Source organism: Anoplopoma fimbria, chromosome 16, assembly GCF_027596085.1.
Source record: "Anoplopoma fimbria isolate UVic2021 breed Golden Eagle Sablefish chromosome 16, Afim_UVic_2022, whole genome shotgun sequence".
Classification (NCBI taxonomy): Eukaryota; Metazoa; Chordata; class Actinopteri; order Perciformes; family Anoplopomatidae; genus Anoplopoma; species Anoplopoma fimbria.
Window position 1 is genome coordinate 10016077 of NC_072464.1, and position 26924 is coordinate 10043000.

The 26924-nt window shown below is 39.7% G+C and overlaps 2 protein-coding genes across 3 annotated transcripts; one reads left to right on the forward strand and one right to left on the reverse strand.

Annotated features, from left to right (window-relative positions):
- Positions 1–12729: 12729 nt before the first annotated feature.
- On the forward strand, positions 12730–15350 carry LOC129104504 (dynein light chain Tctex-type 3-like). Of its 2 annotated transcripts, none has more exons than XM_054615221.1 (5): positions 12730–12847; positions 13767–13808; positions 13910–14033; positions 14136–14213; positions 14581–15350. In XM_054615221.1, the coding sequence occupies exons 1-5, from the start codon at positions 12821–12823 to the stop codon at positions 14649–14651; spliced, it is 342 nt and encodes a 113-aa protein (XP_054471196.1). In that variant the 5' UTR covers positions 12730–12820; the 3' UTR covers positions 14652–15350. The 2 variants fall into 2 exon arrangements, with proteins under 2 accessions (XP_054471196.1, XP_054471195.1); XM_054615220.1 differs by having other exon boundaries at positions 12733–12847; positions 13764–13808.
- Positions 15351–16825: 1475 nt separating this feature from the next.
- Positions 16826–25025, reverse strand: xk (X-linked Kx blood group (McLeod syndrome)). The gene is made up of 3 exons (XM_054615219.1): positions 23754–25025; positions 19149–19411; positions 16826–17756 (listed from the first exon to the last, which is right to left on the reverse strand). The coding sequence occupies exons 1-3, from the start codon at positions 23996–23998 to the stop codon at positions 16831–16833; spliced, it is 1434 nt and encodes a 477-aa protein (XP_054471194.1). The 5' UTR covers positions 23999–25025; the 3' UTR covers positions 16826–16830.
- Between the last annotated feature and the right edge of the window lie 1899 nt (positions 25026–26924).

Below are 26924 nucleotides of genomic sequence, written 5' to 3' on the forward strand. Positions count from 1 at the left end.
TAATACATATTTCTTGTTGTTAGCAGAACCCATAAAAAGACCAAAACCGTCAATTAATTGAACCTGCTAATGAGTATTGTCTATGTAGCCAAAGCACTATTTTAACAGATGGAACTGATGGTCAAAGCACAGCAACTCTCAGCAGACGTAAAAACTCAATTGCTTTTCTAAGTAGTAGGACGAGATGAAGCACAAAGCACTTCAGAAAGATTTCTTAAAACATAAAACCCAGAGAGTCAGGACTGAGTGCTCTTTATAAATCAGTAAGCAAGCTGCTTCACAGTGCAGTGCAGGTTGTGACAGAGATCCATATTAATGTTGTTGTACCTCAAAATGGTTTCCAGCCTGCACAGCTTATCTCAATTTAAAGGATATGAAGCAAATAGGATTCATCCTGCCATCTAAGCCGTGTATCTTCCTGCATCTTTAAGATGCTTCCTGAGATCGGATGTGGGAACTGTGTTCACAGCGAGGTGAAATCAATAGGCGGCCACCATTTTCACAGAGAGCTCGAGATGAGATCTGGTGTGCTGGTGGAGACTAGAGAGGCTTATGGGATGAGACATTGGGATGGAGGAGGAAGCACGTTCAATGATATATGACGCGTTTTACCGAGTGGAAAGTATCCCTGCTTATGTGTACTTTTCACTGAAAAGTGGTGACCGCTCTGTCCGTCTCTCTTTTTCTATCGCTTGCTTAGTTGCTCTCTGACACACACACACACACACACAAACACACACACAAACACACACACATACACACACCTTGGGGGAGATAACATATCCGGACCACTGCAGTGCTCTAATAACCTTCTCTCTCAGACAGGAGACCTGTCAGACACCTTGTCTATGTCAGTGCTAATCAAGCAAGCACCTGTCTGCAAATACTCCTCTTCATCCTTTGGACTCTCTGCCTGGCAATAAGTCTGCTGAAACACAAAGACCATCATGGTTGGTCAATCAGAAATTATATTTGCAAAATATTACTATACAAAAATATAAAAATCTGTAAATGAAGACACAAAAGGCAAAGTTACAACACCAATAATCAGGGACTGTTTGAATAGGATTTAAGTGCATATTCTCCTCTCATCCAATTTGAAACCTTAATTATTTGGCAGGCTCAAAAGTAATGAAGCGACTTTAGACAGCGAAATTAATAACTCAGCTCCGTCAAGCCTGCTACTTTGCATAACGGTGACTAGCATTCTGTCCTCACCGGATTTGGCCTTTTGTCTCTGATTATAAGTCTACAGGGAGGGTGAATATGTCAAACTGCAGATGAGGGAAAGATCCAGCAGTACAGCAATCAATCCTTTGCCCGTATCTCTAAACTGGCTGTCTACAAATTTTTACATGCTTGGATGAGTGCAGCACAGGAGAATGGGTCACCTCTGTAAAAGGCTCGGGTATGCTTGAAAAAACAGTTTATGTGTCTGAAGGCAAAAGTGATTGCTATGAAGACGGGCATAAAAAGACAACTGTCGTGGAGAGGGGGCAAGACACAATAATCTCTCAAATGGGGAAAACAGTGCACACCTTCTGACAGTCTCTCCTGAAAGACTTTCATGGCGTTGCACTTGTTTGTAGACTGGAAAAGGCATTGTTGGAATGACCGTTTCAGCAAGATACAAATATTGTCAGATGGAAAGTGTCTGTATGCTTCAACTGTAGTGCTTGTCTGATGGTCAAAGATATTTCAGATGTTGGAATTGGGGGGCTGGATTTGACAATCTAACATTCATGCCAACTTCCCGCAGTAATGGGAATGTGGAGAAAGTCAGCAGCGTTTCAACTTCTCTCTCTTTTTTCATTCTTCACACATCTACTTACATCCGATTTCATGTGTACAGCCGATTGCTACACCATGAATCCATTTGAAGACAGACTGCCATAAAGTGTGCGCTATTAACCCAATTTTGAACAATTATCTGGTCTAAACCCTCTATGACGCCCAGCTCTTGTGGGGAGGCTCGAAACAACAAAAAACATGTGATTTGACGTCTGTTGTATAAACTACTTTGTTTCAAGCATACTGATAACTGCAGATCCCCACCCAATTTTGAGTACTCCACTTGAGTACAGTTTTGAGGTATTACTTGTGCATTTTCATTCTTGCCACTTCATAATTATCGTCCACTACATTTCAGAAAGAATAATTTAACTTTTTACTAACAGCTTTAGCTATAAGTTATTTTAAATAGGATTTTACATAAAAAAAACATTTAACAAGCTTATGAACTATAATGAATTATCAATTAAACCACGCACCAGTATACAAAATTATTAAAACTAGTTGCACCTTGACCACCTTGACTTTTAGTTGTAATATGTTTTTGTAAAACTCATTTTTTCCTTCTCCAGGACTTTCAGAGTTGTTTTTATTTAGATGTTTTCAGTTTGTGTTTGACCACCAGCGTTGTTTGAGGCAATTCCAGCCCAACCACGACTAACATTTAAAATGATGCCTTGCAGCCATGTAGCACACGTCAGAGCCACCGTAACATTACAACTCTCACAGGAGCCGTCACCAGTAATGACCTATCAAGCCTGCAGGCCTCCACAGTTCCCTGCGGGGCTCAATGGAGCAGAAAATAGGAAAAGCAAACCAACAGTTAGTGCTTCTAAAAACCTTATCTGGAGCGTCCTGTCAGCTGTCCTCTCTTATTCTCCCAGCACTTCTCCTTCCAATTTCTGATCCTTTCACCTTCACTGAACCCTCCTGCATCCGTCTAATCTGAATGCTGCTTCATTGTCCTCGCACTGATGGGTTGTTTGTGTCATTTCACCCACTAATTAAGAGGAAAGGGCAGCGTGGGCTCAGGAAAAGGCTGCCACTCCTCCGCACAGACCAGCAGAGAGAAGGCACAGAGCCAGAGACGGAAAATGGATAATTTGGTTTTGGTCATGTCATGCTGCTGGGTGTGACTGGAGAAATAAAAGACTACCAGGAAGAGAATATCAGATCTGGACTTTAAGTGGAGATGGAGCAAGAAAGTTAAATCAGGTGTTCAATGATGACAGCATGTTAAGTGCTCTGACCTTTAAAACTTGATTTTTCCATCCCTCTGGAATTCACAGCACACCTTAAAAACAAACACAAAAATGAAACTTCTCACCCTCGTAGATAAAACACATCAGTAGTACTGTGGTGTCTGTTGCATGAAGCTAATATTTTTAGGAAATTGCCTTATTACTAAATGTAGTCATGCTAAAAATAGTTACGTTAATATTGCAACACCAAAGATAAATGGCACTCACACCATTTTTTGAGCTGTGAAGTCTAAAGCCAGCAGAAAACCAAGACTAACAAGCATCGCTCACACAAACGTCAAACAACAACCGATGTGGCTTATATTCCGCATGATTCTAAAATTAGTCCAAGACTAATTTGCGGATAAGATTGGGTTTAAACCGTACAGTGATTGCCGGGCATGAGAATCTACCGCCATGTTTGTGACTCTGATTTAGCCACAGTGTTCTGGGGCTACATGCTAACGTCATCATGCCGATTGGTATCATGTTTACCGTGTTATTTTAGCATGTTAATATGTTAATATTTGCGGATCAGCTGATGAGAATGTTGTTAGTTTTGCAGGTTTTTAGTAATAAACTCAAATATTGGACAGATTCCATTTTCAATTCATTTCATGGCACGATTACCAACCGCACATAGCCAGAAACTGCCCTGGGGGAGCGTATCTATGTTCCCAGGGTTCTTTGTTCCACAGCTCAATATCCCTGCTATATGACACAACAAGACCTTTCAATGGGTTTTATGATCTCAGGAATGTTTTGTCCAGAGGTCAAATGCTCAATGTATGTTTCCCTGACTCAATATGTATAAATCACCCATCCACAGATTATAGCCTGCTGATTTAATACTCTTGAAACAAACACCATCTCCACGGTGGATGAACATATTTAAACCATTCAAACAGCATTTGCATTGCAGTGCATTCATTTTTTGCAGTGTGAACTGAGAAAAAAGCCCCTTACCAATATCTAACAATGTCAGTTGATAGGACACTGAAAATATAGGAGCCTGGGAACAAAGGAATGACCTCTGGCCCTGGGGACCTAGATGACCTGTACACCTTTGATAATTGGATTTACTGAATATTGGTTTGTTAATATTCACTAAAGCAAAAACGTAAACTGACTGAGGACACCCTTTGTACGTTAAAATCTATTCTGTTTTGTATAAGGGTCTTGTGTCAAAAACATTCTATTAGAATCTTACATATTTAAGTTTTTATAATGCTTACAGTACATGTTGCATATTCTCAAATGTTTTTGCTCAAGGTGCATTACTCTGGCCGTGCTTGTGGAGAGGATTCAGCCGTTTTACTATTTAGTGTTTAAATAAAATCAATGACAGACAAACCAGCTGCACCTTTACTTAAATCACAACCTCTTTGCATGAAGAATGAACCTGATGAGTGATGACACCAGCAAAGACAAATCATGTATAATTGTCTTCATAAAATACCACAGACCTCTGACGTGTATTTCCTCTCCTTGTTGCCTTTATGTTTCTTTTTGCACTGCAGCAGAAATCCACATAATTCAAATCAAATTCTGATGGCACATCTAAAGATATCAAGCTAATTCCTCAATTCATCCAGAATAAATCAGCTTGTTTATTAATGTGATTAATTACATACATGGATAAGAGCTTTCTGTGTGACAGATTACGGAGGCACCAAACGGAGGCACCAAACTTCCGTATAATCAAGTCATACCATGACTGCAGTGTGAAACAGGCAATTTATTTTGCCAGAAAAAGCAGTGAAATGGTCCAGATTTCAAGCCACGTCTGCCTTCTACGCTTCAGATCTGGCACTGTTTAGGCTTATGATGGAAACTCTGAGACGGTTCAAGTGAAGACAGTCTGGTTGTTGGATAAACATGCACATATTCAGTGCCGAGTATCTGAAATCACAAAAAAAAGGATGGAGGGAAACACATCTTTAAGGAACTCTGTCAGATATTATTACTAGAAAAAACTAAGATATAAAGAAGGATTGTGTGATCTTTTATGACATGACTCTTTCAGGAAAACTAAACACAGCAAAACCTTTTTTGTTTTTCAGCGTGTTTAATATTTCCATGCCTGAGCACTTAAGGAATAAGAGATGAGAGGTTTCTGGATCGAGGCAGGATCTCATTAACCCAGTTTCAGTCGTGGCCTCTGCTGCTTCTTCACAGAGAAAAAGAGAGAGACGTTGGGGTTATAAACAGCTCCCTCTCTTTTCACCAACATGGCTGAATATTTCATAGCACTCATTCGTGTTTAACTGCTGCTTGCCTGACACATTTTACTGCACTTTGTCTTTTTGATGCACTACCGGCTAATGGCGAGAGGGGAATCCTCTGATAGTTCTTGTGTGTGTATGTGTGTGTGAACAGAGCAGTGTTACCATTAATCAGAGTGTAACACCTGAACTGCATGTGTAATTTAAAGCTGAGTGGACACTAATGGATTATGATTTTTTTTTTTTTAGATTAGCCCTGTGTCTCTTGAGTTTTATTACACTGTCTGTGGGTAAATTAGCGCAGCTAGAACACTAAGGAGACAGATGGACAATGAAATTCAGTGTTTGGAGGACTGATAAGTGTCTGGGCTGGCTGAACCTCCAGGACGGATCGATGAATAAAGATCCTGCAGCAACGACAAGCTGCTGTTTCAAGCAGATGGACTCCTGGATTAGAGCACTCGTGGATGTTTAAAAGGATGTATCAACAGTATCAAGCCAAAAAAGGCACATAAAAAGATCCACTTGTCAACTCTTTTTCTCACACAGAAGCAAGAAGAATTCATTTGCTGAGGAGAATGGTGGTGAGTGAATTTCCAGTGGTCATGACATCCATTCAAACACTTGTGAACTTGAGAAACCTCTGAATTAAAACAAGTTAAATTCCACATGCGAGCTCTCAGCAACCCAGAACATTTGAAGGACAAATCCTGACAATGAGCAAAATCAACTGCATCTGTAAAATAAACAGCAAACAGGAATCAAGAGAAACAATATTTTGACAGAAGGGCATCCTGACAGTGTTTTAAAGATGCATGAGTGAATTTTCAATAAGCTTCTTCCTTGGTATCACTTTCTGATAATGCACCTTTTCTTAAGGTGTTATAAGGATGTAGATGTGACTGGGATCATTAACTTCCTGAGATCTCAGCTGGTTGTCTGTTTAGATCCTAATCTCCTCTAACTTTTTTTAAGAAATCAAAATGTCAAACTATTCAATCAAAGGTCAGTCGCTTCTCACTATTTAATAAACAGACAGCAAAAAACTGAGTAAGAGATCCAGAATTATAAATGTCAACATGCTATTAGAGACTCTTCTCCCCCCAAAAATGACAGTATCAGTTGTTTCAGCAAATCCCCAAAAACATATATTGGCACTCTAGGATTTATGACTTGGAAGGGAATGAGTAAGATGGGCAACGTTGTTGAAGGGGACAGATGAGTCAAATGTTGTTTCCTACCGACAGTCAACACGAATTGTGACTGTGATAGTTCCTTTTTGATCATTGACAACAAAGGTCTTAAGAAGAATTAGTAATTTCTCACTTTCCCTAAACCTAACCAAACCTAAACCATAGTTCACGTCATTAAACAGATTTATTTTCCAACAGTGATTTGTATCAGTTTTGAAGAAATGAAATATGTTGTCCAGATGTTCTGCAGGATGTGTGATCCTGGAGGAAAACACCAGCAAATCTTCATCCCAAAAGTTTTTACTACTGGCTTAAAACTGATCTATGTTAGCACTTCAACGGCGTAAGCTTCTGAAGGTATACTGAATGTATTCACATGCTCCTTAGGGTGCTCAGATGAATCAACTCCTCTTGTAGACTTACAGTATGTACAGACGCTGCAGGTGTTTCTCAATGTGAAGGATACTTCCTTCACATTTAGAAACAAACTGTGTCTCAGTGGTAAGAACCGACACTGTGAATACGGACAGTTCTATGTGGACTTGCCCTTTAGAACAAATAAAGGCACGGTGGACATCCTGATTAATGCTCAAGATTATGTGATTAAAATGTGCATGACACTGAGAACCACATTTTAATCCTACAAGTATGAGTCTCCACCTGTAATGACATCATAAAGTATGTGACCTCTTACCTTATGTTGATAAGAGCGCTCTGTTTGACCTAATTGAGAACAAAACATTCAGGTTCACAGGCTTCACCTTCATGCACTTTACCTTGTATTAGCTTTGGAGAAATACTCCGTCAAGCTGTCAGGGCTAACGTTACCATGGAGCCCACACTGTCACTAACTGTCACTAAGGCTAGCGTTGTCATTGCTCGCATGCTGATGTTATCATTTAACTCAAAGGGCCGCTGTGTTGAAGTTACTCACAGAGCTGCTACTAAGGTTGTAGACTCTTGTCTGTCATTTCTTATTCACTGTTTTCAAATTTCTTCATCCGATTTGCGTAACAGTATCATTACATACTTTAATTAATTGAATTGTTTTAACAAACTAATATAAACTCTAAGTGCAAGTATTCAATAGCTTTCTACTGCATATCACAGTTTCAACTGTACGTCCTGGTTGGTTGCTCAAAAAAAGCACAGATCATTTATTAATGTCAAGAAAGACCTTTCAAGCTCAAATCCAATTGTTTGCAATGCATTTAAACTGCATGCTACTTTAAAATCTGAATTTGAGTAATATACATTCAAATTTTAATCCACTGAATACTAAATAATTTCATAGTCATAGTGTGTTGTCTTTAACGTTTATAATTACATAACACTGAGGCAGTGACTCCCAGTCATGTCCTGACAGCTGTCGTTAATCTGTTCAAATACATTTATTGAATAAACACCTTGATAACAATTAATTTAATTAATGTCAGTGTTTGATGTATGTTCAGCCATGTTGACTTTTCCACAAAGCGCACCAAGTCAACATGCTGGTGCTGGAAAATAATAAAATGATGATGTCATTTTAAATAAAAAAGTTAATGTGGATAATGTGTGCATCCACACATTCGCCCTGTTTGCAGGTTCAAGTGTCCAATCATCCTATCACAGCCCAGCACCCCCCTCAGAGGTTCAGTTCAACGTCACAGAGCGCCCACAGTGTATGGCCTGAGTCCATACACAGTCGTGGTTTAGGAAGGTTCAAACAGGCATCACTCCCTGGCCAGCAATCTATTACCCAACTGAGTCATTCCTCTCAGCACTGCCTCCAAATTACATTTCTGCTTTTTTTTAAGTGTTTTTTTCCTCCCTCCCACATCTGCAGTTGTTGGTCTGTGGATGGGCTTCCACTGATTGCCTCGCTGCGGCCGTGATTGAACGGAGACGAGCTGAAGCCTCATGGGGCTATAGGCTGCATACCAAACGGGGTATGCACTAGAGAGCCATGGATAAAGAGAAACATCAGTGAGTGGGAGGGAGGGAAACCCTGCACAACACGGCACTACAGAGATCAGAGTTATTGAATGCAGCAGCACAGACAGGCTTTGTTGCAGCAGTTCGGGTCGTCAACAGAGTTAATCTGGATTTAATCATGCGGATTATAGTGGGTTTAATAGGCTAATATTCAACCTTTTAAAGGCAGCCATCATCTGTGCATCTCTATTACATGTGCACAGTTTATTGTTTGTGAGATTAGGGAATGAACAGGAATTATGTGAGGGACCGATGAGTTGCCAATAGTACTGCCATATAAAGACAGAAAGCAGTTATGTTAATGAAAGGAAAGTTTTCAGGCTGGTCGGAAAATGTATACTATGCCTGCATATAAATGTTGCAATACTAAAAAATGCAGGACCTGCCAACAAAATGTTTTCTTTTAGCTTCCGTGTTCTCTTTAAAGGGCCATATGTGGCCTTTCCAAAATTGAATATAATGTTGAAATACTATGTTTTTATTTGTGAAGAACCATTGTGAAGAAGCATTGGGTTTTTAGCTAGTTTAGAATGAGCCCTTCATATCTAAATAGGAGATGCTTGCCGCAGAGTACAAACCTGTGATACCGCCAGCTGCCGTCTGATTTCTATAACTCAGAAAATAATGTTATTATGGTAGGGATGGCATCTGAGTGAGGATAACAGCGTTACCACTTTTGTACTCTACGGCTCATGTTACCCCAGCCTCGGACACGGAGGAAATGATTGGAGAGGTATTCGGTTGGTTGCAATCTACAACCACGCCGCTAGATGCCACCAATTCCTCCATACTGTCCCTTTCACAAGTTTATTTGTAGGGATTGAATGTATATTTTCCAGATGTTTTTCCATACTGATATTAATATTGGAATCAATTTCAAAGGCTAACCGAGTCCTTCTATCTAACACATTTTAATATTTTATCTAGTTACTTTAATCACAGCAAATCACAAGAACTTAAAATAATTTCAACTTTAAACGCAGCGCTCCATAGTCATTTGGAGCATTGCCCCATGCCAGGGGTGGGGCTTCCACATAGCTGGGTGGTATTGCTCTCCACATAAGTAAATGATGGCACAGACTGCGTAGGAGGGGTTTTACAGATGATCATGTGAGCAGCTTACTGAACTGAATTACTTGGATGTTGGTTTATTAAACTAGTAAATATTGTTTTAGCTTTTGTTAGCTCAGGCCACATCACTAGCTAGCTTCCACTTGATAAAGATTTCTTGATTCAGCTGTCTAGTTTTATGTTGTGACAAAATGCAATTTGGTAATTATGGCATATTTTACATGATGTTTTTATGGAAAATATACATTTCTGTAGAATAATAATAATGATAATGTCTTCTATTATGGTTTAAAAAGAATATGTAGTTAAAAAATACAGCGTTTTGGTTTTGTAGGTCAGAGTACATCAGTCTGGCACCATGAGCTGCAGCCTGTCATAGAAATGTTTGCCACAATAAACATTACATGTGTGGCTATATGTGCCTGCACACGCACACACACATGCACACACACTTCTACTATGTCTTGCCAGACCTTGGAGACGCAGACCTCTAATGCTGTGTGACTGCACTCCCCAGGGCTTCTTTCTGCTCCGCTGGATGAGCCCTGGCTGCCTGCATGGAGAGAAATCAGGGAATCCCTTCGTTCCCTGGCTTCTCTCTTCCTTTATTCACCCATCTATTCCCCCTTCAGCAGCCTGGTGTGTGTGATCTGTATATAAAGCTTGGTTATCATTAGGGAGCCATTCTCTGCGTGACAATGACAAAACAGCCTCAGTAGACACTGCATCTACTGCTTACAGGAGCCAAATGAACCAATTTAAGGAAGCATCGCTATGACGATTATGTGACGAAATGTTTATGCATAAACTGGATCTCACATCTCTGCGGTGAGAAGCAGCATCAAACACAAGCACAACACCCACTAATCTGAGGCGATGGAGAATTGTAATGAGGAGTATACCTTAAACGTCTCCAGACCTTGTGCACCTTCAGAAACCAGAGCAAGACATTCAGCAAGTCCTGCAGACATTAACAGCATCACTGTGAGTCTGCCACCTCCTCAGTAACACCAGTGTTCCCTGAAAAGCCCTGGGATATCCTGATGACACCACAAGAAACTACTACAGTAGTTCATTAATTAACAGCTGACATATTATAGGACCATTAAGTCGATTTAAATCAAGTCACTCAAACCCTGGTGATCAATCTATCTAACTAAACCACTGCCAGGCATATCATGACATCATGATGATGGGTTTAAAACCTCTCCAGTCAGCAAGTTAATTAATGCAACATATTCTCAGCAGAATATCAAATACAACTGAGGTGACTTGACTGCAGGTTAATCTACCGTCGAAACCAGCGGGAGGCAACAAGAAACGGAGCTTTTTGCTGCATTGCACCTGCCAAACGCGCTTAACTTTAGCCGGGTAGTGGGCAGACTGGACCCGCTGGTCTGTGACTAATCATCCAAGGTCGTGGTCGTGATGTTGGACAGACAGACCGACACCCCCCCCACACACACACACACACACACACACAAGGAAAAGACCCAACAAAACTGCATTATAACACAGTCAGCGGCAGACTGTGCCATATGCCGGAGGAAACGCGGCGGTGCGGGGTGTCCCGGTGTGTTGCCGGTTGACCTGGAGAGCGGCGGTGTCTTACCTGGTGGCAGCCGACGAAGGACACACCGGCGGGGGAGCACGGAGGGCTGGCAGAGTCCGACCCGGGATCAGCGGCCGTACGTCGGTGTGTCGGTGCGCCTCGGCACAGTCTGAAGGCTCCACAGCCAGGGTGTTCCCGACAGGAGGGGGCGTGGTGTGTGCGTGTGTGTGTGTGTGTGTGTGTGTGTGTGTGTGTGTGTGCGCGTGTGTGTGTGTGTGTGTGTGTGTGTGTGTGTGTGTGTGTGTGTGTGTGTGTGTGTGTGTGTGTGCGTGCGTGAATGTGGGTGAGTGTGTGTGTGCGTGTGTGTGCGTGCGTGTGTGAGTGTGTGCGTGTGTGTGTGTGTGTGTGTGTGTGTGTGTGTGCGTGCGTGTGTGTGTGTGTGTGTGTGTGTGTGTGTGTGTGTGTGTGTGTGTGTGTGTGTCATGCAATTTTCACAAATAGGATTATTCCTGACAATGCGACATTTGTTTCTGCAAAAAACTCAGACTCCTGTGTTGTTTAAGGAAATGCACTTAATGACCCAATTAAACTGGACCAAGTATATTTCCTATAATTTCACAATATACAATATATATAGTTCTGTGCTTTAAAAAGGGGTTCAGGGAAACTCCTTACCGTCACTGGTGGTAGATGATGCATAGATCTGCGTAGACCCTCTGGAGTCTGTGTTTCAGTGGTCATGGGCAGAGCTCTGCCGCAGAGTTTATTTGATAATGTAGCTTCATTTATTTGGTTGGTCATCTACTTAACTTGGACAAATAGAGCTGTGAAAAAAGATGGATGGTAAAACAAGCTTATTCCAGATTCAACAAAGCTGTTTATCGGTGCTTTTTTCAGTCAGTCACTATGTATTGATATTTCGTGTTGAAATCTTTGCTTTCTTTCATTTTGCAAAACAATTGCTGTGTTGTGTATTTCACTCTCCATGTTGCATGTTAAGTACCTGGTAATGATTAATGAATATAATCATGTCCTGCATAACACATTTTATCTTTGCTAACATTATAATCCCTTTTTCAATTAGTTTGCATGCTTATGTTTTATTTCAATGTGTTCCCATTATATATTATTTATTAGGGTGTGTCCAGAGATACAGCTGAAAAACCGTCTTTTAGGTAACTCTTACAGCAATCGTTAATCCACTGTGTCCCTGTTAAAAATAAGGAATACAATAATCTCATGAAATGTAATATGATTTCAAATTATATTCAAGGATTCAATAATTAAAAGCTTTATTATTTTCATTATACAATACATGACTGCACAATAAACTGTTGGTTAGTCGTTGCCCCCTCCACACTACAGAAAATATATTAACAAATATTCAAAATAATTAAATGAAAATGGAATATAAACAATAAAAAAGGGAATACATACAACAAACTATATAAAAGATTCACTTTATTAATAAAAAAAAAGGAAAACTAAATGATTTGTATAATATATAAAATATATACATATCTTATATGTGCAACAGTGATCTGAACCTTTATCCTGATAAAGAAAGACAGGTTATTTCTTTCAATCAATGAGACGCCCTCCAATGTTGTTACTGGTCTGGTGTTGCAGTGTCTACCTTCCACCACAGGGGGGCGACATCATAAGAGCTTCAGGAGGAGCAGACGTGAAGCAGGAAGTAAACCGGAACAGCGTTCACGAAACAGCCGCTGAGCCGGTGATAATAAAGGGGATACCTCTGTGAGATAAACGATGGAGGAATATAACTCTGGAGATGAGGTAAACTTGTTTTGAATACCATTCATTGTGACTATTTCAGTCCCTGCTGTTAAACACAAGATAGACCCCCCGGATAGCTAACATTAGCTAAATCCGCTAGTTCATCAGTGAACAGAAGCTAACTGTTTTTCCATCGAGGTGTGGTCACTGTCAGTAGTTTACAATTATAATAATAACAGATTATTAACATCAGAAAACACAGATAAATTGCTCATGGTTAACGTTATAAATAAAGAAAAAAACACAACATAATGAAAATATTCCTTTTTTTTTTAATGTTTAACTTATTTCAGTTATTTGTTTTTCTACTTTAACTTATTGCTTATTTATAATACTTTTTAATGTATAACTGTAATGTATATAAAATATATTTCGTGTTAAATGTTTTATTGTGATGCACTTTTCAGTTTTGAAAAGTGATATACATTTGTACTTACTTGTGCTTGCTTAATATATTAAGGTATTTTACACCTGCTTATTCTTAATCTCCCCTTTACTATATTCATTTGACAGGTGACTTCTTATAAGTGCATTTAAACTCCATAACACATATACAACATTGAATCAGACAAACAGTTAATGGTGAACGTCACAAAGGTTTCGGCTCCAAAAAAATATTGGTGTGCATGTTAATGTATCAAACAAATCATTGTTAGACAAGTACACTTTTTTTATAATGATCCATTGGATAAGATCATTAATATAATAAATGACTTGCTGTTGACATGGATGTAAACTATTAAAATCATTAGGCTTTTAGAAATCTTTTAAAATAACACCTGCTGTGTCATGTACAGATTGAACATCATCTAGAAAGATTCAGTCTATCTGGTGGTTTCTTCACGCAAAACATGAAATAAAACATGGCCGATGCCTCCAACTAACAACGTTTTTCCTTCTCTTTGGAATTTGACAGCAGGTCGTCTTCAATGCTGATGAGGTCAATATCTCGGTTAAAGAGGTACATTTTCACTTCCTACATTAATACATATTTTATTGTGAATCAACTATTTAATGTGATGACAGCGAACATGACTCTCTCTCTCTCTCTCTTTGTCTCAGTGTATCGAAGGTGTCATTGGTGGAACTGATTACAACCAGAATAAAGTGAACCAGTGGACGGCCAGTATAGTTGAGCACTCTCTCACTCACCTGGTGAAGCAAGGACGTCCGTTCAAATACATAGGTGATCCAACTGCCCGTCATATACAATAACATGAGACCTCAGGACTTAATGTTGACATGTGGAGCTTTTATGTGACACATAAACATGTGACATGTTTTGCAGTAAACTGTGCGATCATGCAGAAGAGTGGTGCTGGTCTCCACACAGCCAACTCCTGCTACTGGGACACTACCACTGATGGTGAGAGATGATTTATAAGTAGAGCTGGTATCATTTTAAAATGTGTTTGATACCAGTACTTCAGGATAGCTTAAGGACTTTTTTTATGAAGAGAATATGAAGAGAAAGTCTTGAGATTTTATACCTAGCCCTTAGTTTAATCTTTTACTAGAGATAAATTATCTGGACCCATTTTAGCTTAGAATAGATATATTGGCATCAGCATTTACGGCCAGTAAGAACAAGAATATCTGTACAGATATACCAATAAAACTGTATGCTTGAGTTGATTTTAGAAGTTTTTTGGGTTGTTTTTTTTTAAATTGGAGGACATTTTGGTCATAGTACTACAACTGTGTAATTTCTCCTGCTTGTTTGTGTCTTTCAGGAAGCTGCACAGTCAGATGGGAGAATCGCAACATGTACTGTGTGGTCAGTGTGTTTGCTGTGGCGCTGTGAGCTGCTCTCTCTCTCTCTGGACACCATCATGTCTGACTCTTGAAATGGCACTGTGACCAAGAAGTCATGAAGCTCCTCTAATGTATCCCTCAGTGCGTACAAGTTACTTATTTCGCCTCACAGGCTGGAATGACTTAACGTCAGAATAAGAGTTAATTTGAGAAAACTTTGCTTTATAGAGACCAAGGACATAATTCAACCCTGAAGCAGTGCTTTGTTAGGAAATAACACCTGCGTGAACACTAAATAGTTTCTCTCCCTAATGTTGTAATTTGTCTATAATGTAAATCTTGATTAAGTTTAAGCCGTGCTTGCAACAAGGTTCTAGGAATGCAGTGTCTTGTCTGTCCAGACTGAAATATCCCAACAACTATTGGATGGATTGCCAGGAAATTTGCTACACACATTCAAGCCTCCATCCTGATAAATTGTAATAAGCCTGAGTTAAGCCTCAGGCTGCTAGCACGGCTGTAGACTCTTAGTCTTCTCTTTGTTTACCTCCTTCAATACATTCCCGAATAAAACAGTTGCTGTCGTGATAAGTTTGGTATTTAAAAAAAGTCTGTTGTGTTTTAGTAGCTAACTGACTACTTGTAAAAAGTATCTCTGCTAATCTGCATTATTATTTTATTGATGGGTAAAAAAACTGTAGATATGAGAGTTTGTTTTTCAAGGATGATGTAATTTAATGGTCAGAATGAAAAAAGCATTTTTTCTAGATTTTCTCTGTAGAAATCCTTAATTTATTCTGTAAAACTGAGCACATGAAGGCTCTAAATAAAGAAGTTTATTGGAACGACTCTAGTGCAGTCATTAAATGTGTTAACAATTTACTTTTTTTGCATCAGTTAGTTTTGACCTCTTCATACCAGTGTGAATTGAATGCAACACAAGGAGATAAATGTTAATATTCTTCTGTTTGGGTGTTTGTCCACTAGGGGTCAGCACATGGCAATGTGTGCAGTAACAGCTTTTCAGCAAAAAAAATACAACTTTCACATATAAATATAAATTTATTTGTATTTTTAGGTATGATTTTAAGCCTTTTTTATTTTGCTCTGTATGCAAATGTTCAATATGTAGGATTGATTTTTAATATTTTTTTGGTTTATGTTATTTGTACAAAAACATTAGGAGCATTAATTTGATACCAGATGTTGTCACCCCTCCACAGACACATTGCAAAAAGGAGTAGGTGCAAAAACAAACAACACTGATATTCTCTCTCTCTCATACACAAGTATACATTAAGGGTTGAAAAAGCAAAAATACTTGATGCAATTCCAAAGTTTTTTTCAGTTAGATATAATCAATTTTAGTGTGCACTTGGTGTAAATATTCTAACTAATGAGACTTACAGATTCAGAGCCGACAGACGTAACAAGCATGAATTAGAAAAATGTAAATACATCTAAAAGCATTTCACATCACTGCAACTGTTTCTGCTCAACAGTCAAAAGCAAAGCCAAGCAAAATCCTTTTTGTAAACGTGCAAAAACATCACGCCTGGAGACGTCCGTGCTGTACAGTTATTGTGTTTGGTGATCGAACAGGCTCTTTAAATAATATGTGGAGATTTACATCTCATCGTCAAGCACAAATACATCACGGAAGCAGCAAGTATTAATGATAAAGCTCTTATCAAGGAGTAAAAAAAGCTGATTGCTTGCAGCCATAAACCTCAGGGAGTTTCAGACCCAAAAAAAATAAAACGTACAAAACAGATTCGCCATCCTGCAGAAGTTGATCTGAGGCTCCGCACATGCACACCTCCATGCCAACCAGATATACTAAATACAATCAATTCAAATGCATGGCGCCTTGTGATCAGTAATGCAGCATAGAAGTGGACACACTTAAAAACTATTGAAGTGGTGTGGGCCATGATTTTGTTTGTAGGCCTATTAAAGGCTGGTTATGGATTTTGGCTAATGAGACATCTGAGCACCACCCTCTGCTTTTGCTCACAACTGAACACTACGCATGTTCAGTGCACCTCTCTAGTTAAGGACACATTTACAGACAGACAGTGGTGAAAACAGAGTTGAGACGGACGTATGACAAGGATTCAAAGTGTGAAGTCAACTGGCGGAGTGATTCATGTGGCACTTAGAAGGTTACAGAGGGTGTGATGACTATCAGTCGCTCCTCTGGATGGCACGTCAAAAGTTGTGATGCTTTAAGCATTGCAGGATACACTGTGGTTAATGTCACCGTTGATTCCATCACATGCTTTATTGTCCATGTCACTAGCATTTTCATAGATTGTATCATCGAGCATGTCATACGACGTTTCATTGGGCATGTCGTCTGTGGTATCGCTGGCAGTGTCGTGGGCTCCGTCATTAGCAGACTCTGTGCATGTGGCGGGCCTGGGTGGCTTTTCCATCGGCCTGTTCTGTGGTGAAGCAGTATTGCACATGATACAGAGGAGAGAGGAGCAGTTCCAGAGGCCCTGGGTCATGCTGGAGGAGAAGAGCCTCCGACACGGATGACATATCTGGTAGAAGACCAGCATGAAGAAGATGGCAATGGCGTAGGCGACCAGCAGCTGCAGCACCAGCAGTGGAGCACAGAGGAAGTTGTAGAAGTCGGTTTTATAGATGTACCACAGCAGAAGCAGTGAGGCGTTCTCCACAAAACGCAGCATGTAGTACACGGCCATGCGATACCAGTTCTGGGACTTATTGATGAGGTCCGGGTCGTTGAGTTTCACCTGCACAGCCGACCAGCAGAACATGTTGATGCCAGCGTAGAGGAAGGTGAGCAGGCAAAGCACGATGGTGGTTCCCACCCTGGTCAGAGTTTTTTCTATGTTCTCCGGGAACGGTGAGTGGCTCTGCCAGAACAGGATCCACGGGTAGAGGAAGAAAACCAGGAAGTTGAGCAGAACCACAGGCAGGACCCAGAGCTGCAGCACAGAGCTGAACAGAACCAGAACCAGAACACGAGTGGCGATCTCAAAGCTCCTCCACAGGAAAATGCACAGATAAGCCATGGGGCTGACGTCCACTTCATAGTCATCATATTTGATCTTAATGGCCAGGATGTTGCAGCGCAGCGCTCCGTACACAATGGACAGGAGGGAGATCACCATCAGAGTGCCTGACATTGTAAAGGAGAGACATGTATATGAAGACATCATCAAGTTTATCCTCTGGACTCACAGGGGATTTTGGTTCATTTAAAAAAATAAAAAACACTTTCATTTTTTTTGTATTTGTTTAGCAGCTTTTAAACGTCGGTATGCTTGTTTTTTGTGCTGAAAATATTATTTCAGCTCAAACTATAAATAAATAACTATAAGTCTGACTTCTCATATTGTCAATCTAACAAATTAGAAAACTGTCAGGAACCCAAAATACATGAAAAATGACACTTAAAATGTACAGATCTTTGGTCAGAATTACTAAAAATATCATAGAACAATTCAATATTGTTTCTCTTAATACACACAAATACAGAAATCTATATAACAGTGTATGGTGTCTATTTTATGGTCTACAGACATCATGAAAGCCCTACATCAGTTGTTTTTCTTAGCTTGTCTCAACAAAAATATAAATAATATTCACTAACGAATAGACAAACTTCAAAGGGTTAAAACAATGTAGGTGCTCATATAAACATTCAAGCAGCTTTTGCCATCTGTTCTGCTTCATGTGTGAGTGATGGGAGACAAAATCTAAAATAAATATATTCCAAAGATTATCTGAAGTCAATATGAGCCTCAGTCTTAGTAAATTAAATCTATCCATATTTTAATTACAAAATCACCTGTTTTTGTTTCTCTGTGAAGAGCAGGAAGTGAAGGGATCATAACAAAAAAAGATGGGATTTGGTACTTTAAAGACTTCAGATAAACTTAGGACTCTTTGTCTAGAGCAGGACTGTGGATTCTGTCCCCAATCACTAACTGTGATGCAAATTAAGGGATCTTTTAATTGCCATGAAAAGGATGGGTAATTAGAGCAAGGACAAACTGTTTGATTGTACATTTGGGCGTTTGTGAGCCTCTCCTTTAAAAGGCCTTGAAGCTTCCATTCCAAAAAAAAAGAGGCAGTAAAATCACTAGGTGTGAAATAGAAGTGTCAGACAGTCGGGAGCAGAGGAAATAAGATTTATGTATTCATAACATCTTTCATGTGGTCCTAATTCGTAGACCAGATGTCCTAGTTTGACTTTGTGTGAACCTTTAATAAATATCTCTCAGGAATAGAAGTACTGGCTCCCACACAGAGTGGGACAGCCAGATCTGCACCGACTGGCAGAGAGAATCACCATTTTCCATCCTCGGTATCAGAGAGGAGGTTATATAACACCACTTTGACTCATGAACACATCATCCTCTTATTTCCAATATGGTACTTAGCTGATCGGCCCACATCGCGGTGGAGCTTTGGACTGACGAGGGGGGGATTGAAGGTACACGTGACCTGATAAATCAAAGAGTCGAACACACTTTAAGTACATGTACCCCCTCCTCATCTTCCTCACCTCGTCCGATGGAGACCCCCTGCTGCAGGACGCAGATGTAGAGCTGCAGGGTGAGCTGGGGGGCCGATCCCAGGAAGGCCTGAATGACAGAGGTGCGGGCGAAGGCTGCTCGGTGTGTGAACAGTTTCCCCTCCGCCTGCCCCACCTGCCGCTCCACCTCCTCAGACTGACCCCCGCGAGGTATCTGCTTCTTCCTGGTGATGCTGACATACGGCTCCTCCACACGGCCCACACTGCCATAGATACAGAACGCCTCCAGACACCTGCAGGGTCAGCAACAGTAGGAGAACATTAAGAGCATAACATAGAGCCCCTTCAATAGCAGGCACTAGTTAAATTAAATTGACACATTTACAATTTTATAGAGGTAAATGTTGATAAATATATGCTAAAAATCAGAAAAGGATTAAACACAAAAGATAAATCAGAGTCACATTAAACCACATTAAATAATAATAATAATAATAATAATAATAATAATAATGAGCCTAAACTTAAGGCTCAGTAGTGCTTTGAGCTGAATGAGGCTGATCTTATTAGTTTTAAAGGTATTGGATCAAAAATCATAATGTTGGAAAGAAAAGTAAAAGTTGAGGGATGATCAAAATAATTATAATTAATCCCAGGGGAAACATGCATGTTTATATTTCAATAACAAGCATCCAATAGTAGCTGAAATTCACACTTGTTCAAAAATGTCCAGACATTTCAGCACATAGTGAAAATGTAATTACGCTGAAGGTTCTCTTAATACACAGATTCGATTTTGTGTGTCAGGTGTGTCCAAACTTTTGACTGGTACTGTACTTCCAGTGCAGCTTCAACCAAATAATTTGTCATAAAACCATCCGGGTTGAGAAAAAAAATCAAGTTTGTTCTGAAGGATAAACGTTTATTTATCAAAATGTGATTTTTCTTAATGGCTAAATCCAAAATACTCAAATACTCACATTTGCAGAGCTGTAACCTGAGGAAAAAAATGTCATTTCTACTCAATAAATGACTTAAACTTTTAATTGGTTAGCAAAACTGTTGCAGATCAATTTTCAACTCTCGGTGCCTTTCATCTCTGCTAACTTTGAACACTAACAAGGCTTCAATTAAAGATCCATATAAAGTGTTTGTTTCAACTCTTGCTCCGTTAGGCCAGAGATGATTTTTGAACATGTAATATTCATCATCAATATCTTTTGGTGCATGTATGCCAGCATTGAGCTCTCTGCTATTGTGAATGTCAGTTGCAGTAAGTCATCTGCCAGTAGATTCATGTGGGTGGAGGAGATGTCAGAGCTGGTGCACAGCGCCACTTTAACAGCATAGCAGAAGGATTTAAGCCACAGGGTTCCAGAGGACAGGATGTTTAACAGCTGGAGTGGCACGCACAGTGAACACATCACTGACTTCATTTAATATAGTTAAGTAAATAAACATGTAAAAGGTTTAGTCAGTCACCAGCTTTTCTGATTTTTAACCTAATGAGCTAAATTTCATTGAAGGATGAAGAGATTAAGATCAGACCGAGTTTAGCATGTTATAAAGGAGATGTGTTGGATTGGCTTTAGGTAAAAGAAGTAAGTGCAGACATTTTGAAAAAATTATCTTAATTTATAGCAGCTATAATCAATATGTTTATATTATAACAATGGATCAGATTAGTACTTGTGTGTTAAAGCTGTCGCGCATGGTAAATTTGGCTTCTTTAAGCTCTTAGTTTGGTTTCCAGCCTGCAACTTTAAAGATGGTTAACTCTCACAACTCTCTGTTTGTTTTCTAAATGTTTTCAGCTAAAAAGCTCTAAATTTAACAGTGGAAACGGGAACAAGAAAATATACTGTTTAATTTTGTTTTTAATGTGCCATACATAGTATTTGTTGTGTTTTAAGTTTGTGGTTTGTGGTTTATTGTTACTTCCCCACCCCTCCCTCAACCCCCCCTGTGTTCACCGTTCTCTGCCTCTCACCCCACCCTTGCTGCATTTCATAACTCATGTTTCTTTTCTATAACAGGTTCCCAGTGTCAAACCATATGTTGTAATATGTTACTTTGTATTGATTCTACTACTTTTGAAGGAACTATAAGCAAAATACATTTTTGAGTGAAGGGGGGCTTTAAATGGTACAAAAGCTGCAGAAAGTACATGGACTTTTGTCTAAGGCCAACAATGCATTTGAACCCTTAACAGACAGATAACCCCCACTTGTGTTTAGAGATGTGAAAGAAGAAATGATCACACATGCCCAACATACACTAATGAGGAATTAGAATAAGGTTTTTAAGTTAAGATAAGAAGCTGGAATGAAGAAAATAAAGTATACAAGTGTTTTCAGCACTGACAGTAGTGTCATGCTGGTTTGATACAAAATTATTTACTCTCTGATAATGATATAAGAAGTGTTGTTTGCAGCGGATAAGAGGAAGTGCAGCTTGCTTTCGGCAGTAGAGACATTTCCCTCTCTGGTTGTGTTGTCAGAGATAAGGAGCCGGCAGCGTGTGTGCTATTCTTAGATATGCTCTTCGCTGAGGAAAGATGTAAAAGTCTGAACAGAAATCATCTGACGCACTCAGGGGGAAACAGGCAGGGCTGGGTCAGATCCACAGAGGCCACAGCTGGGGAGTCAACATGTTGGAGTGACGTTTGTTCGACTGGTCGACCAAAGAAAAATATTAAATATGGATGTTACTAGGTCGTCAGAAATGTTACCGTCTCTATCAGTGGCTAAGTTTATATCCTCAAGCTGAAGGCTTACTGAATGGTGACAAACCAGAAGTGCAACTAACTGTTGTTTTCTCTATTAATCTATAAAATGTCTCCAAATTGCTTTTTTGTCCAAGCAACAATCAAAACACAATTGTTATTATAAAACAGATAAAAACAGCACACTTTACATTTGAAGAGCTGACAGTAGTGCCTCAAGAGTAACTGACTTAAATAATCAATTAGCATTTTTTTTTTTACATAACAATCTACCATCTTTATAGTCTATAAAATGTCCGATAGTAGTAGAAACAATTTGCTAAATCTCAATTTGATACATTAAAACAGATGTTTTTCTTATAAAATAGTGGCTGTGTTATATTTCAATAAAGGCTTACAAACAGGTTTATTTTAGAAAGAAAAAAAAATGTCTGCATGAAGATATTTTTGTGATATATTTTTTCAGTGTTTTTTTACTTTTTATTTTCCACTCTGTGTTTTATAATGTTCACTCCTGTGACCGTTAAGTTACATGCTGCCATGTGCAAGCCTTTAACAAATAATAAATAAAGCCTCAAATGCCAAAATTTGCTGCAGGCTAAGAGATTAATTTTCTGTCTATCGACTAATAATAGGTTTCCATTAGGGATGCAACTATCCATCCATCCATCCATCCATCCATCCATCCATCCATCCATCCATCCATTTCCTTCCGCTTATCCGGGTCGCGGGGCAGCAAGCTAAGGAGGGTCCTCCAGACGTCCTTCTCCCCAGCAACACTTTCCAGCTCCTCCTGGGGAACCCTGAGGCGTTCCCAGGCCAGGCGAGATATATAATCCCTCCAGCGTGTTCTGGGTCTACCCCGGGGCCTCTTACCAGTTGGACGTGCCCGGAAAACCTCTAAAGGGAGGCGTCCAGGAGGCATCCTGATCAGATGCCCGAGCCACCTCAGCTGGACCCTTTGCAACTAACAATTCATTTTATTTCATTAGTCCAAGAGGAAGTTTTTACATCTATTTTTGTCAAACAGCCCCAAACTCAAAGAGATTCAATTTACTTTAACAGAAAACAAACAAAAACAGTAAATTCTCACACTTGAGAAGCTAAAATAATCAAATGTTTTGACTTCTTTTCTTGAAAAATGACTCACGGATTATTGAATTACCAAAATAGATATGCTGATTGATTAATTGACTGATTGTTTCAGTTCTAGTTTCGCTATTACAGGAGATGAATGGCTTTTCATGGGTTCTTCACAGTCATTTCTCCTGCTGTCTGTGGATTTCACTACATTGTCGCTCGCGCTGCATGTCTGACAGCAGGGAGGTTTTACATGGTTGACATGCAGGATTAGGCTCCTATAGCTGAGGCAGATGTTCCCAACAGGCCAGGGCTTACACAGAGCAGGCCTTTTAATGTGTATGTGTTTAAAGGCTCCTCCATCATTGTGTAACAGTATGTCAGCTTCTTCTTCTTCTTCTTCATGGGATTTAATCTCCCTTCACACAGAGCAGTCATGAATAAATCAGTCACAGCTGAACATAATCAAACAGAAAAAGAGGAGATCTGAAACAGTGGTGGCAGCCTACTGTGTGAGCATGAAACCTATCGATAAGGATATTGATCAGCTTTTTATTTCCGAACTCAATGGCACACACAGTCAGTGCATCGGCATGCATGCAGCCAGCCAGAGACAAAAGGCCGGACAAAATGAAAACAACAGCATTTGCGCAATGCATTCATCAACCCAGCAGTAAGCAGCTTAAATGCAAACAGGCCGGACGCGTTTTAACAGACATAACCCCCCCGTGGACACGACACCTAGGCGTCCATCACGTGACACAGGGATCAAGAGCACAGTTGGATCACGGGACAACCATTGAGTGGGAGATAAACAAGCCAGCACTGACCTGACTATGGGTCCGAGCTGCAGGAGGTGCAGCAGCAGGACGAGCGGTCTGTCTCTGCTGAGGTCCCGGTGGATGAAGGTGAGGGTCAGCTGCACGAGCACCGACGGCACGAGCGTGAAGAGGAGCGTGAGCCCTTGCCAGATTTGGTCTCCAGCTGAGCGGTACGTCGAGCTGAGGTAGAGAGCCGCCGTGGTCTCGGCCGTGAACAGAGACACCGACACAAAGATGGAACTGGGGAGTCGCATCCTCACTCACTCCGCCATCTGGGGGACGCGTCTTCACCCCGGGTCCGCTCGTCCATCCCGTCACCACCGGGCAGTCGGTCAGTCACCCGCCGGAAGGGACGGCGTTTGTTTTCAGGCTCAACGCTGCAGCCGCAGCTCATCTGCCAATTTTAAGGCAGGCAGGATGTTTTTACGGCAGAGTGCTGTCCCGCGGGGAGCCTGTAGGGGGCGCACCAGGCGCTGCAGTCTGCGGAGCGCGTTGTATGCTCGCGAGAAGCGCCTGCCAGTGAGAAGAGACCCCCCCCCCATAGGCTCCCTATTAGTTAAGACTTTTGACACCCTGTGCAACTCACAGCCCATAATACAAATTGGGCGTCGGTGGTTCGATTCCCGTACACTCTAAATGTATCACATTTACCAAACAGTTACACACACCTGAACACTTAAGGTATAGTGTAAGTCATGTCCTAATCTGATTCATGTTGCTTTGATAGAAGATAGAAAATAATTTAAAAAAAACGAGGAAGAGCTGAAATTAATATATACACCAAACAGTTGGTAATTTACACTTACTTAGGCACATAATATCAATAGGCATATTTATTATTTATAACCACAAATGATACTGGTGAGCTCAAAAAATTATTTATCTCAGGAATTAGAGATTTGACCCAAGAGATTTGATTAACATCATTATGCCCTTTGGACTTTTTATCAAACATATATCATATTTGAGTTGTTTTTATCAATTATTTATATGTGTTATTAAATAAATTGGAGTAATGTTTTTTATATATTTTACTTTGTATTATAGATTACATAGACAGTGGTGCTTTGTTACCATATTTGCTTCATATGTTGCATTTTCTTGTGCTGCTTTTATGTTTTGGTCAGCAGAACAATTTTGCACTCTGCTTATATTCTATGTAATTACACATGAATTCTGATGGATATACTGTGTTTTATCTTTCTTTACCCAAGAAAACATGTGCTGTATGTGAGATTTCATTGATGAGATTATGATTTCCTCTTTCTCTGATATTTCAAATTTCAAATAAAAACTATAGTTAAAATGCAATAAAACAGAGTAATATAAGAGTATTGTCAGAGATGCACTGATTTATGTTGTTAAGATAATGCTTTTTATATAGATCACAAGATTTATTGTCATTTTTTGAGGCTGTGAAGGCAGTTAAATACGGTGATGTGTTGAAAAGAAAAAACTTATTTTTTTGGTTAATCCGGAAACTTTGTGGACAGCTCGGATTGCAAATGAAGCACACAAACAAACACAGCTCATAAATGCTTAGTAAGCATTTGGAAACTACTTTAAATTGCTATTATTCAAAGACGTTTTTATCATCATGAGCCCATGATGATGTCCAAAACGCCGCCCAAAGAGTTTTCAGTTTTTAATGTTATCCTTTTTTACTCTGAGCGATGTCAAAATTTCCAACTGATAGATATTAGTTTTGAGGGTTTCATAATCACTTTCATATAAATGAGTTATCCGTCGACTGTACTTTGTAGAACTGAGGAGCAAAAGAAAATTACATTCTCACACTGACAATATTTTAACAGTCTCACAAACCTGCAGTCTAACATGATCTGTTTGATTTTTTAAATCATAACAAATGAAACATATTGAACATTTCAAAGAGCCCGATACAGTTCCCCCACAGTTTGATTTCTCCAAATTTGATCTCAGTTTCAATACCGGTTCTTTATGCTTTTCATTCAGTCCAGCTCTTGGGGGGATATCTGAGGGAGGGAGTGGTGTCTGTTCAGGTCAGCGAACAGAACAACAGTGAGCCAAGCTCCATTCATACAAAGACACTAAACAGAGATGACTCTGACGGGTCCGGCTGCAGGAGACGGACCTGAAAACAAACAGTCCCAGACAGCCCTTCAAACTGATAGTAGGAGCAGGAGCCTGTTTTAAACTCCTCAGTGGAGAGGAACTCAAATATAATGGCAACCCATCCACTATTTGTTGAGATATTTTAGTTTGAAACCTCAAGGTGGCACGAGAAGCCTCTGAACATGGCAATGTATTTTGAGCTGTCTGTGTCACTACAAGAACAAATTATTTCTCCAGAAAATCAAACCATCATCTCATTATTTTTCTCTCAGCTTTCTGTTCAGCATCTTCACCACCAGGTGGCGACAGAAGCCAAGGACAGGCTGCTCTCCATGGTGCTGAAGGAAAAGTCATACATGATATTTATTGTTTATTTCTATGAACATTAAATACCATGTTTGTTAATTACACATTGAATTATCCTCATGTGGAATTATTTATCTGTAGCCATATAAACTGTTAGCGTTTAAGTACCTCTATTGAAGTACTGTGCTTGAGTATAAATTTGAGGTAGTTGTACTTTACTCGAGTATTTCACTCGTCTGCCACTTCATAATTGTACTGCAGTACATTTCAGTTGAAATGTTGTACTTTTTCTCCACTGTGCTTATATGACAGCTGTAGTTACTTTACAGATTATGATTAAACATTTAAAAAGAAAGACGTGATACATTTTCTTAAATATAACACATTGTTAAAGATTAAACCACTGATTCAACAGAAAATACATTCCCCCGCTAAACCTTTCACCTGGTTTAAAAGAGGACAAATTATTCATTTAAAATTTAAAAAGCAAATATTTGTCCCAAAAATGAAGCCAAATGTATGTACAGAACAGATTTTTTCTTTTATACGATCCCATAAACCATCTCATGTCCCCTCTTATTTCTCTTGAGATAGTTTGGCGGGACCTGACCCGTAAGTTGGGAACCCATCTGGACTTAACTACCTGTATTTTAAAAACTTAAAACTAGCAACACCTCGAGCAATTACATCAGTAAAATTGTGCTTATACATTGATCACTACGAAGTATCTAATAATATCAAAACTATAATGTATCAGCCACAGGGGACATTTTTCTGCAG

Excerpts from the sequence above, each read along its gene's own strand:
- LOC129104504 (XM_054615220.1), top strand. The coding sequence starts at position 12,821 with ATGGAGGAATATAACTCTGGAGATGAG. Across the intron at positions 12,848-13,763 it reads AATATAACTCTGGAGATGAG|CAGGTCGTCTTCAATGCTGA; the intron begins GTAAACTTGTTT and ends GGAATTTGACAG. Across the intron at positions 14,034-14,135 it reads ACGTCCGTTCAAATACATAG|TAAACTGTGCGATCATGCAG; the intron begins GTGATCCAACTG and ends CATGTTTTGCAG.
- xk (XM_054615219.1), bottom strand. The coding sequence starts at position 23,998 with ATGCGACTCCCCAGTTCCATCTTTGTGTCGGTGTCTCTGTTCACGGCC. Across the intron at positions 19,412-23,753 it reads CAGCTCGGACCCATAGTCAG|GTGTCTGGAGGCGTTCTGTA; the intron begins GTCAGTGCTGGC and ends CTGACCCTGCAG. Across the intron at positions 17,757-19,148 it reads GGGGGTCTCCATCGGACGAG|GCACTCTGATGGTGATCTCC; the intron begins GTGAGGAAGATG and ends TTACAATGTCAG.